This window comes from Solea senegalensis, linkage group LG19 (genome assembly GCF_019176455.1).
Source record: "Solea senegalensis isolate Sse05_10M linkage group LG19, IFAPA_SoseM_1, whole genome shotgun sequence".
Classification (NCBI taxonomy): Eukaryota; Metazoa; Chordata; class Actinopteri; order Pleuronectiformes; family Soleidae; genus Solea; species Solea senegalensis.
The window spans coordinates 3,306,594-3,320,160 of NC_058038.1; the positions used below are offsets into that span (position 1 = coordinate 3,306,594).

Here is a 13,567-nt window from a genome sequence, read left to right on the forward strand (position 1 = left end):
TGTCCCGTCACTCTCGTGTCAGTCTGCTGCTGGTGTTTAAAGGACATGAAGAGGACGGACAAGCAGCCAGAGGGGAGGGCAGGGAGTGAGGGGAGGGCGGGGCCACGTATGTGCAGCAGACAGTGGAGCCGCAGCAGCTCAATGAGACGTTTTTGTCTCTCTTTACAAATCAGTGTCAGACAACAGAGGCTGACCTTCTGCTGCTGCTGCCACACACACACACACACACAGTCATGATAATGAGAGACAAAACTGGAAATCATGAGAATAAACATTACACAAAAGTCACCATTTATGAGACATGTGATAAAGTCTCAAAATTACAAAATGTGTAAACATTCTGGAACAAAAATCAAAAAATGTTAGATTAAAAAGTTTAAATGACGAGATACAAAGTTGAAAAACTCAGATAAATTCAATCAAAATTATGAGATAAAATGTTGAATTAAAAAGTCCAAATATTGAGAAACTGGAGATAAACTTCAACATTATGAATTTAAATGTTAATATCATTAGATTAGTATTTTAAATGATGACATCTCAAAGTTATTAGGAGCAGGAATGTTGAAATGATGAGATTAAAAAGTGATAATAATGAGATAAAGATGGAAAAACGACGAAATACGTCAAAATGATGAGCTAAAATTAAACAATGTTGAATTGAAAAGTTTAAATTATGAAAAAAAATGTCAACATTGTGAACTTCTGAAATTATGAGATAAAAAAGTTGAAAAACACAAATAAGTCAAAAATTGTGAAATAAAAATGGGATTTAAGAGCTAAAAAAAGTGATTCTTTTGTATGAAAAGTCATAATTTAAACATCTTTTTGTTTCCTACACAGACACACACGCACACATACACACACTTGTAGACACACTTTTCACACACACACACACACACTCCCCGGAGGATTCCTCTGATGGTCACAGTGGGGTCGCTCCCCCCACCCCTCTCTCACTCGCTCACCCATAAGTGTGTGTGTGTGTGTGTGTGTCACACTTGTTACAGGTTACAGGTTTCACACATTAAAGGTTTTCAATGACGGCTCACGTTTCAAATGAGACTTAAATGACTGAGCATCAATTATTCATGCATTCATTCATTCATTCAACGTCAGCGCCTGCAGGGATTCACCCTGTCACAGAGAATCTGATATAAACTTTAAAAAATATGTCAATTCTCTACAAAAACTTGTTTGTTTTTAGGTCTCATACTATGGTCTAAGATATTTTTATTTGTTTTATTGATCTCTGATGTTTCAGCTGTTGTTGTTTTTAACGTGCTTTATAAATAAAGTTGGATTGGATTTTTTTTCTCCAAAACAAAAAGTCAAAATGATGAGAGACAGGGACGTCGTTTGAGATAAGAATAATAATAAATAGACACATGTATGAGATAAATATTCATAATTACACGAGTAAAAAGTCATGGATTCAACACAACGTCTCATAAAATGTGATTTTAACTTTTCTGCTTATTTTGAAAAATAGAAAAAAAAAATTCTGGCTTAGTCTTTTTTTTCATGGAAAGTCAAAATGATTACAGAAAAACACAATTTAAGGTAAAAAACAAAATCATAAAAGTCGAGGAAAAGATTGAAATTGAGATAAATATTCATAGGTTCAAAGGTTCAAACAATGAGATAAAACGACAGAATTTACTATAAAAATACAGAATTATATGATAAAGTGTCAGGTGGTGATAAAAAGGTTCAGATTATGAGAGAAACAGTGGAAATGACTCATAAATCGACAGAGTTTCAGATTAAGAAGCGGTAAATGTCCATAATTATCATATAAAAGTGAAATATTTGACATAACAACACACATGTGTATAATTAAAAGTCATATTTTGACCTAAAGACATACCATTAATAGTTATGTGATCAAAAGTTTGAGATTTAATCCAGAAATGTTGACTTAAATCCCATGAAAGCACCAGTTAATCCAGTTCCCTGTGATTACATTATAAACAGATTCATGTCAGGGATTAATTCTGGGGATTAACTTGTAAACATGGGGGGGGAAACAAGATTATAACAATCTCACACACACACACACAGACATCTGTGTCTCATCATCAGACACAGATAATGACCACATGAAGAGATTATAATCTGCCGACGCACGAGTGAGAGGACACTTTGACACTTGGATTGAGGTCAAGAGGAGGAGGAGGGGTCAAGAGAAGGAGGAGGGGTCAGGAGAAGGAGGCGGAGAGCGATGGCACACGAGTGACAGATCGTCAGTGTCTGTTTAAACAGCCGCTTAAATTCATAACATCGCAGCTGTATTCAAACAACACCAGAGACGGAGGGCGGACGGGGGACGAAGAGACGCAGAGACACGTCCACCAGCCAAAAGGAGGAGTGCAGCGGGTCCTGAGAAGTGGGCGGAGCTGCCCCGCCCCTCATTTTCCAGCTCATTTCCCGGGACAGAAGAGAACAGAAGAGAACAGAAGAGGACAGAGGATCCATTTTCCCTGCTCAGTCAGACACCTGCTGCTCCCACTGCAGGAGGTCAAAGGTCAAGCAGTTCACAAAGTTAAACACATAAATGTAACATTTCACACACTGAGGGACAAAAATGTCCCGTTATTCATGACCGGGGAAGAAGTCTGCAGCGTCTCACTGAGAAATAAAGTCAGTAAATATGAAGGATTCTGTGTTTTCTAAGTGAAATCATTTGTAAATAAAGTGATTTTGTCATTTTAATTTAACTTTGTTTGTTCTTCACGCATGAAAACACACTTTAGAGAGGGACCACTGTGGCACAGCACCCTCTAAAGGTCAGGGTCGGTACTACAAAAACAAACACTGAACAATTCTGAGATCGTTTTTCTTCTGTAGAAAAAAATTCTTTTTTTAAAGGGACATTGACAAATTCCCCACATCTAAAGCAAAAGTAAAACATATGAAGGCAACTGAGGGGAACACAATTTATTTTGTGGTAAAAACAAACTGAGTAAAGGATAGGGTCACACATATTTTTAGACCAGAATTTCTTTTAAGGATGACTTTTTTTAAAATCAAATTTTGTTTAAAATAAAAATAATAATACAACTTTTAATTTGCATTACAGCTGTTTTTCTCTTTTCTACGGCGGCTGACGGGTGCAAACACACTGACCCACAACGACCCAAAACACATGCAGGAGGAGAAACAAGCTGCATATTCACAAACGCTGCGGATTCCCAAAACACTTGCTGGTGCAAGTTTTCAAATGTTTTTAAATGTGAATTTCTTTTAAGATCTTTTATACAATGACCTGAATGAGGAGCTAAACTTTAACAATAAATAAATAAAAACAATTGCACAAAAGTAAAAAGAAAAGAAAAACAAACAGGAAAAAAATCAGGAAAATTACCCTAAAATAAGTTTTTTCTTTCACTACCTTCCTATTATATATATTATATGCGAGGGCCACCGTAGCTCCACAACGTGCTAAGAAAGAAATTCTTAGCATGTTGCATGAGCGAAGGAATCCTATGTTAACAAATAAAAGTAATAAAAGAAAGAAATCAATGTCCTGTGAAATCGGTGAGAGACGACCATTTATTTGACAACAATCAGTGATGAAAACAGATAATAACAAGGTTTGAGATTTAAAATATAATCTCAAACAAAGGCATGCGGTAACATTTGCATAGGAATGACTTTTAAAAACAAAAGAAATTCTTCAAAACTTCATTTTCTTCCCTTTTTCAGGACCAGTGGGACGAGGGGACAAGGGACAGGGGACAGGGGAAAATGAATCACGTCAATATTTATACTTTTCGGTCATAATCAGGCAAATATTACACATTATTTATGTTCTCAGAACGTTTAGGTGACAAAAGAGACAAAATATAGATGGTGGAGAGTTTATTTAAAGCTGCAGTGTGTGAGTTTTTCGTTCTAAACTTTGTCAAATGAATGTATTTAGTGTTCAGATCTGGTGTCGCCCAGTGACAACAAAACCTGTGTTTTTTAGGCAGCAAACAAATAACGCTACATCGTTTCTGTTTGCAAAGAACAAAAAAACAAAGCACAAAAATAACAACAGAAATCAAAATGTGTGTATTATTTGTTATTAAATGGTAAAACTTTACAAAAAAGGAGGAGAAAAACACAAAGATGCCCGTCGTAATATCGGCTACGCTAAACAGAAACCAACTTTTTGAAAGTGACAAATGATCGCGAAATAAGCGACAAATCTGTGGGTTATGACGATAAACCCGGTGAAAAAACAATTTGAAAAGTGAAAACTAGGAAGAAGCAGTTAACCACTAGAGGGCAGCAACTCTGCTCTGCTGGTCACAAAAATAATGCTATGGGAAAAAAAACTTCTCACTTGATTTTAGTTAGATAATAGTCAAAATCGCGATCTTCTAGTCAAAATTATATTCGCATTTAGAGGGAAAATAGATGATGAAGTATGGCACATTTACGTAGACGTTAGAGGACTGACTAACGGAGACTGAGATATACATCGTAATACAGGCATAATGATAAGATATTTCACTAAAAATATTCAGATATTTTGACAATAAGGTGATAAATTTCAATTCCCCCCAACCAAAATTGTATATTTTCAACAGTTTTCAGTCAGTTTTCTTCATCCTGTGGGATGAGTGGGAGGACGAGAGAAAGCCTGTTCCCAACTAGTGGTCGGAGGCTGAACTACAAGGCAGAAACCACCCAAAGACAACTACCCTCCAGAATATTTGCATATCAGTATCATTATATTTTATTTCACCCCCTCAGTGGACAGTAGGGTGATTGACAGGTAGCAGGCGACGTCGGTGAAAGTTCCAGTTTCAATTTATGTGATCCATGGTCCTGGACCCTGGGGGGACGGAGGACATAGGGGGACAAGGGGACATCCAAACAAAACTTGAAAGTGTTAAATCGTTAAATAACGCATGAAAATATAAGATGGAGGAAGAAGAAACAAAAAAGACGACGACAGAGTCAAAACATTCACAATCAATCAAAAGAAAACAGCCTCAACAGTGGCCCCTGTCCCTGACAAACAGTAAACCCCGGTCTACACTTTCCGTCTAGTCCTTCATTTGATCATATACAGTATATATGAATATATGTATTCTTTTTTTTAATATTTATATATAAATATCTTCCATACATCAGCTCACACACACGCACACACACGCACATACACACATGATTTAAGGATAAGTGGGAACTCGTGCTGCTGCATTAGAAGAAGAGGAGGCAGCGCCGGCGTGTGATTGGCTGAGGAGCTGTGTCGTCTCGCTGGACTGGGCGGGGTCAGGACTGCTGTCCTCAGAGCTGAAGGGAACGTAGAGGCCGAGCACCTGCTGCACCTTTAGGGGGAGCTCCTGAGCAGGAAATACAGACATGTTTGATTTAAATTTTTCTGTAAATGCTCTGAAAAAAGGAACAGGAAACTAAAGTTTGTAAACCATCTCCCTCTCCCACACAAAAATCAGTGTTTTAAGCTCACAGGGACACAGGAGCTGCTGGTCTACTGCTGCCTCATGTGGTCAGTTTGTGTCACTGCAGTAAATCTGATTGAAGGATTTAAAAACACGAAATAATACACTTGCACTTACTGGCGGAGGCAGGAGTGGATTAAAAACTCCTGCATGCTGTGATGTAAAATCGCTGTTTTTCTCTGTGTGAGCAGGTTATACAGCAACAAAAACTTAAATTTCCCGTCAGAAAAGGCTGCGTAATGATGAGATAAAGCATTATTTGTGATTCACTAAAAATATTTTATTTTATTATATTTTTAAGTTATCTATGGAAATTTTATTAAGTGAGTCTTTTGTTACGCAGCTAAAAACTGTTTTTCCCCAGAAAAGCAGCTGTTTTCACTGAGAATTTCCTGTAACTCCGCTGTCATCGTCTCACCTTGCACTGAACCAGCTGTAGAAAAATCGCCTCTGCGCCGCACAGAACGCTCTGCAGATCCAACTTCATTGTCAGCTCATTGATGTGCTGCAAAATAAAATAAAAACAAAATAAAATCACAGTGAACCCGCAGGTGAAACCTGTGCCTGCCGATGAAGAAGTGATCCCGCGACACACGCACTTTCAGAATAGTGTTGAAGTCGTGGTCTGAGCCAATCAGCTCCCCCCGCTGGGACTCCAGGATGGAACAGGCGATCAGCAGGTGGAAGTTGTCACAGGGACGGCGAGTCCACTGGACCTGAGGAAGAAAATAGCATCAAGCACGAGAGAGAACGAGATCACCTACAAACTTTAGTGCCATGAAGGTGGAAGCATGTGAACTTTACTGCCATCCATTTTCCAACACTTTATTCTCACTTTTTCAGCAAGCCCTACAGGACATTACGGTTATAGAAGCAGCAATGAGATGCATTCAAGGACCATTTTAGTATTTCTGCCAGCTCCACGGGGGCAGTTACAAGATGTATTAAAAGAACCTCATACATTTCAGTACTTCAGCGGGCTCCACAGGATGTTCAGCTGATAGGAGCCGCTAAGAGATGCATTCAAGGACTATAGAAAATGTCCTAACCTCTGTGGGCTTCACAGTATGATAAGCTCAGAGGAGCAGCTACAGGATGCATTCAAGGAACCTCCTAAATTTCAGTCCTTCAGCAGCTAAAAGATGGATTCAAAGGCCCTCATACATCATCATTTGCAAACATCATGGGAACATTTTTACCATTTAATGACATTTTGTGAAACAACCCGAGTGCCATTTTGTTTCTCACAAGAATCTGTGGTTTGCTGAAGTAGCCTCCAACACCTAATCCCTGGTAGAGCCATGCCATCATTTGTAATCCTAAACTAACCAAATAAGCTCTGGAACAATCTCCCATCTCATCATCTACAGATGTTTTAAAACCTAACTTAAAGCCTGATCTTTATAATCGTGCCGTGCCGTGTCTTTGGCCTGCGATATAACCTGTGTTCTTGTACCACTCACCTCCCACAGTGTGAGGATGTCCTCGAAGGAAAACTCTCTCTTGAACCAGATGAGCAGCCAGCGGAAACAGAAGCAGAGCGAGCCGCTGTCCTGAGAATCTGCCGGGACAAAAACATGTTTGTCTTTTCACTTTGGAAAACAAAAGCAGAAGAAGAATGAGCTCATTGTAAAAGAGATAAAGACCCAGATTCAAACACGTGTTACCCACCCTGCGTCCCTGTCAATGAAAGTCATGAATTCCAGTTAAAGTAGAGGCTTTGTTTTTATCTTTATGTCTTTCACAATAATTCCATTATACATTACATCTTATCATAACTGGAGCTAAAGCAATAATAACGAGCCGAAGCAAATACCCACTCATCTTTTAAGCACATGATTTTCTCCTGATGATTAAAAATGAAAACAACCATTTAAAAACATCAACACATCTAAGTTGTGAAGTTAGTTTTAAGTTGCAGCAGCGGTTGTGCTTCCTTCAAACTAACTTCTTTATTAACTAACTTTAAAAAAGCATTCAAGTGTTCCAGCCAAACCTACGTGACAGACTAATAGATGTGGCTACAAGACGCATTCAAAGAACCTCGTAAATGTCATCACTTCTGCGAGCTTCACAGCATGTTGAGCTTTGAGGAGCAGCTCAAGGATTACAGTGGCATTTATAGAACAGCCTCTTGTTTCTGTACCATGTTTCATTGCATTATTTTAACACTCTTGTCCAGTTTTGCCTCACAGGTTTATTTTTAATCGAAGGATAAGAAGAAAACTTACCCAGGAAGTCACAAAGTTCGGGGTCCAGAGCCTTGAGCAGGATGCTGAGCTGAAGGAGCTGCTTCTTCATGGCTTCCTGAGACTCCTCAAAGTTCTGGTGCTGCAGAGAAGCAGAACCAGGCAAGGACGGTTAGACTTGGGGGACAGTATCGTGGACATGTGAAAAAAGACCTGGTGAGTCTGAAACCTTTGTCAATGATCTGACAACAGTACAACAATGATTAGGATATCATAAAACTTTGTTTTCATTACCATGGCAACCCCAAAAATCAGAAATGCCCTTAGTCAATATTCAGCCACAGAGCGATTCAGATAAATATAAACTCATATTTCGTTATTTTAGGTTTCATAGGCTGCACACAGGCAACTGATCCTAAGAAATAGAGGAAAACTTATCTCACCACCAGCTCCATGAAGCCCGTCAGACACCAGAAAGACTCCACCTCGTTCTGAGTGACGAAGAGGAGAGGAGACAGCAGGTCGCTCATCCCCTGCACGTAACCTGCAAACAGAGAGAAGCGTGACCTGTGATTAGCAAATCATATAATCTGAGTGTAAAATTAAGGCAGCAATAGGTTTGTCCAGCTGTATAATACCTAGATCAAAGTTGTACATGCAGTACGTCATCAGGACATCGTGCAGCAGCGTCAGTCCAGGATTGTCGTTCCCGGAGAAGAACGTGTTGTGTCTGTCCGTCCTGCTGACGTCTCTCTCTGTCACAGAAGGAAAATAAGAAGTCAGTTCAGCTTCAGCGTCTCCTGCAGCTGACGATGGATCGACTGCTCTGTGGCAGATCTTAACACTGACCTATCAGGCTCCTGTAGCCTCTGAGGAGGGAGTTCCTCATCTCCTGCTCTTCACTGACCGACTTCCACTGCACCTTCATCCGGAAATATTCATCCCTGCAGATACGAATGAGCATTAAAGGGGATTTTTCAGCAATTTTTTCCTTTCATTTCCAGTTGTAAAATGCTGTCTTACGGCAAGAAAGTGTGGCAATAACATTTTTTCCAAACTGTTAAACCATGAAAAGGATGTAAAATAAAGAAAAGACTGACGTTTTGACCCTCAGAATGTCCTCCCGTTCCTTAGCTGTGCTGTTCCAGGGATAAAAACCCAGGAGGAACTTCCACACCTCCCTTCTTAGTGACGGCATGATTCCCTGCAAGAGGCCACAACTACATAAATATAACCGTTGAAAGCCATAAACAGGACAACAGACCTATTCTCAGTTGGTGTATTTTCAGTCTCACCCCTCTGAACACGAGATCTTTGATTTTTTCTGGGTTCATCACACGGCCCTCGGGGTCCAGAAACTCCTCCCACTTGTCCATAGGACGCCCTCTGTTTACGTTAGGTCTGGGGCCAAGCTCCACCCCCTTGACGGAAACACATTAACAAACATAAGCAACTCTCATGTCTCCGTGGACTCGCACGGTCCATTTTAACACACCCCCGTTGGCGTCACTCTCGCTTACACAGGTGATGAGTTCAAATCCGGGCTCTTCGTCAGAATGGAGCGGCAGATTAGGATCCTGAGCGGAACGTGAGTGGGCGGGGAAGTCTGGAGGCCGAAGAGCCTCCCTGAAGAAATTGGTGACTTTGGAGAATCCGCCGAATGTGGTGGCATACGGGTCCTGGATAAATCTCTGTTGGAGGAGGAAGAAAGAAAAGAGGAGGAGAGGTTTCAGTTTGAGTGAGCAGTGGGTTTGTCTTCTAGCTTCTTTGTTCATTTTGGTCTTTTGAACACACAGCGATTCTTGATTAGTTCTTTGACAGTTACAGCAAGGATGCTTTTGGTCAACTACAGAATCTCAGAAATATGTAGAAAGTATACGTCCAACATGACTGCCACAGAAGGACAGATGTCTTTCGATTTGGTTGTTGCTTCCATTTTGAGTGACGAGCAACGGAGCACACGTCGCTGTGTTTCCGCCACGCTACGGTTCAGTGCGTGGCATGACATCGCACCGACAACTTACGAAATGACACAACACCTGCTCGGTTTGTGGCTGTTTGTCTTAACAAGACGTCAAACTTTGTATGACGATGCAAGCGATCACAAGGGAGCGACGTTTTTGGACTTTCAAGCTGGTCTAGCGCCACCCTTACCTGTACCATTTAACTCTGGTACTCCCAAGGAAAAGGTGCCAAAGAATGGAAAGGTTGGGGCTGGTTATTTTGGTACTATTCGTACTGTATTGTACCAAACTGAATCGCTGAAAACTGAAAAACGCGGCTCTCGGTAGGCATCAATCCTAGATGCATACATCGTCCAGATCTCTGGTCTGATCACCTGGTTGTCGTTCGATCTCATTGCGTACGGAGGCATTTTGATCTTTGTCCATCCATTGATCGGACTTAATCTCCACTGTTTGACGTTGTGACATCATCACATTTGTTAAAATGAGGGGAGCTGTGTTTACCCTTTACTCACAGACTGCGAGAGAATACAAGTGGGAGCTTTGAAAACAATAAAATGCATCATAAAGGGGCAGCACCCCTCAATATTACAATACTAATGACATTACTACTGTGTGTAACACTGACAACATTAAATGCACCGTGCATTAACTCCTTCCATGTTCCCTGCATTAAAAAGTAAATAAGACTTAATTACCGAGACCAGATCGGTGCTGTCGTCAAAGAGGTGCAGCTTGTCAAAGGACTGAGAGAGCGCACCCGAGTCATGCGGGTAAGCAAGGAAGAGCCGCCCGTCAACCGGTGACCTACAGACAACAACAACAACAACAGGAGTCATGTGATGTTTTCTTTTTTCCCCACTCATGTGATGCATCAATAAAGACGTGACACTCACGGATCCAGGACAATGTAGCGATGCATGGCCCGCAGAAGTTCCCTGGTTCCTCCTCTGTGGAAGTGGAGGGGAGGCAGCGGGTGTCCTCCTCGACTCGTTAGCACCAAGAAGTTTCGACCCAAAGAGAAGCGGGCCCTCCGAAGAGAGTACAGCTCCGAGAGCGGCAGAGAGAACGACCACTGACCTGTGCCAAGTGGAAAAAGGGATATTTTAACTTCACATATCCTTTTCAGGTGTGGTTATATGCAACTAAACAAGTTTTTTGCAAACAATAATTATTCTCCTTATTTTCATGGTTAATTAATTTGTTGATTGTTTCTTGTTTTGTCCACAGGATGATGAGTATTTTGTTTGTTTCAAAGTGAATAAAGACCACTCACACCTACTTCTTTGGCCCAAGTATCAGCAGACCCAAAAATGTGATATTTCCCACTTAATCCTGCTATTAAACAACTTTCTCTCAATGGAAATTAAGTTTGGAAAATGCTCACTATCCTGCACCACTAAGCTTGCAGTTGCAGGAGTTGCTTGTCTACTGCTGCCTTGTTTAAAAAGTTTGAGGTCAATCACAAAACAAACAGAAGTCGCAAAAATGTGACATTTTAACTAATTAACAGAGGCCACAGTGCATCTAAAACTCTTCTGTGCTGTGGCGTAAAATTGATGATTTTCTCTATGGACTTTGGTTTAGGATAAAGTATCAGTTGTGAAACTGCACCTGAGTCTTGTACTGGAACGTGTTGCCTTTCTTTCTTCACAGTGCTGATCACCGCCCAGTCTGGCTCATAACCAGGGTCGAACTTTGTGTCCTCCTCCCCTGCTTCTCCATCCTAAATCGGACAAGATATGCTTGATGATGTCAGATTTTTCATTTGAGCGAGAATAACATTTTCACATCATATCAAACACATAATCAATCACAGACCTTTTTGGAGTAGAGAACAGCAGGGGCTCTGCGACCTTCATACTCCAGGGGGCTCCACTCGAGAGCAGGCACTCCAGCCTAAAAAACAAAGGATGACAAAGATTTTCCTGATTTCCCCGCTCTTACAACTGCACGAGTCATGTCTCCGACGTGTTGACTTACCCGCTCCACGATGCGGATAAACCCCGGGATGGTGGTCTCCTGGTTACTCCTCTTGGCATTTGTGTGGAGGTAAACGCCCTCCTTCTCAAAAATCAGCTGAGGAGGAAGAAAATCCCACAAACAGTAAATATGAGCTCACAGAAACAGGAATGGTAAAGTGTTTTTCTAACATGGATTGAATTAGGGTCATTTTCAAATCATGATTTAAAACAATGCAATTAGCAGCAAGCACTCTAATTCAAACTGGGGTGAGTGACTGTAATTTCCTTTGTATTTTAGCATCACATGTAAGAAAATTCAGGAAAATTATATTTTCGGATAGGAAATAATGCTTTATTTATTTTTCTGTGTTGGCTACGTGCTGTCTAAGTCTGTGTTTGCAGCGAGCGAACAAACCTAAAGAGGCACATCAGGGTCCAGGTCAATAAAATGCCAGGAAATATTGATGAATGTCAATCTGTGTTTACCAAAGCTCATAAAGATGTTCTCAAAAGTCTCATTTTGTCCACAAACCAAAAAGATCCAGTTTGAATGATTTCTTTGTTACATGGAGCAAAGAACAAGTAACCAACACAGAACAATAAATCAATAAATAAATAGAAGCATTTAGTTCCAAACCAAAACCATCATTTTCTTTATGCCTCCCATAAAACATGTTCTGCTACTCCTAACAAAAACTATGAAATAAGAAGTTGGATTTTTAATAATAAATGTAAACAAAAGGAAATGCCATGTCATTAGTTGGTGTATGAGAGAAGGATTTAAGTAAAAGTTTGCTTGGACACCATTTGGAGGTAAAATTACTAAATACAAAAAAAACAAAAAAGAATGATCTAAAACTAATATTATTATTGATATCACAAGGATGACACATTTCCTAATTCATTAAATATTAATGTTTCACTATAGAAAGTATGTCACGTGATTTTGATATTGGTGACAAATAAGCATTGTCCCTGTCATAAAAAATAATTTTAGATATATTTAGGACACTATTTTGTTTTTTTCCATGATTAAAACCATTTCTTTTTTCTTACCATTTTTCAACTTCTTAAAAGTGAATATTTACTGGTTTATTTGCTCCATATAACAAATTAATCATTGCATCTGAATCATCTTGGTTTTAGACAAAACGAGACATTTGAGAAACATCATCTCCAGGTTTGGGAAACAACGATCAACATTTTCCGAATGATGACTCAATTAATCGAGAAAATGATCTGCAGTACAATCGATTATGAAAACAATCGTTAGTGGCAGCCCTACATTACACACACACACACACACACGTACTCATCAAATGTCACCAAAATGATCAACAACAACAACATTACCGATCACAGATTAAGCAAATTTAATCGGTAATGGATATAGAGAGCTTTTATGTGTGACGTAATTGTGTAAAACACGGACCACAGATCGTTAATGACAGCGTTGTCACATGATCCGGTCTGACAGGTCACTCCACCAGAGACAAGAGATAAAGTATAAAAGAAAAACTTCACACAAACTTCATCGTAATAAAATATCTTCGAATGACACCAGACGGCTAATATTACTCCCTGGTGGTAGATACATATATCGGCGAGCGTTACATGTCTTATATTTAACCGGAAGACAACGTTTATCTGACAGGTTTATTTTAGCGTTAACGTTACCGAGAAGAAGGCTAGGGCTAGCATTTAACGGTAGCTAACATCGCCGGAAAGCTCGAGGAATTTCAGGGAAAATATCAAGTTACAGCTGTGGGGGAAGTGCTGTCAGCGTTCACATATTTAAATACGGCACATATGTTAAGTTAAAGCGTCTCAATACCTTGTAATCTTCAACGTTTTGCTCCATTTTCTTCTGTCGCTCGAGTCACTGCGATGCTCGGCTTCTTCCACCACCACAACAAAATATTACGTCACACTTCCTTCTCACGCAAGGCCCCTCCCACGTCGAGTCACCCAGTAAGCGGCGAACCAATCAC

At 40.1% G+C, this 13,567-nt stretch overlaps 1 protein-coding gene across 1 annotated transcript; it reads right to left on the minus strand.

The window, feature by feature from the left end:
• Window positions 1–3,541: 3,541 nt before the first annotated feature.
• tbc1d17 (TBC1 domain family, member 17) lies at window positions 3,542–13,513 on the minus strand. The gene is made up of 17 exons (XM_044051544.1): window positions 13,411–13,513; window positions 11,596–11,691; window positions 11,434–11,511; window positions 11,227–11,338; window positions 10,509–10,692; window positions 10,311–10,419; window positions 9,169–9,339; window positions 8,944–9,069; window positions 8,749–8,852; window positions 8,498–8,592; window positions 8,287–8,403; window positions 8,092–8,192; window positions 7,691–7,790; window positions 6,923–7,020; window positions 6,059–6,175; window positions 5,878–5,964; window positions 3,542–5,342 (listed from the first exon to the last, which is right to left on the minus strand). Exons 1-17 carry the CDS (start codon window positions 13,435–13,437, stop codon window positions 5,169–5,171), a joined length of 1,896 nt encoding a protein of 631 aa, XP_043907479.1. The 5' UTR covers window positions 13,438–13,513; the 3' UTR covers window positions 3,542–5,168.
• Between the last annotated feature and the right edge of the window lie 54 nt (window positions 13,514–13,567).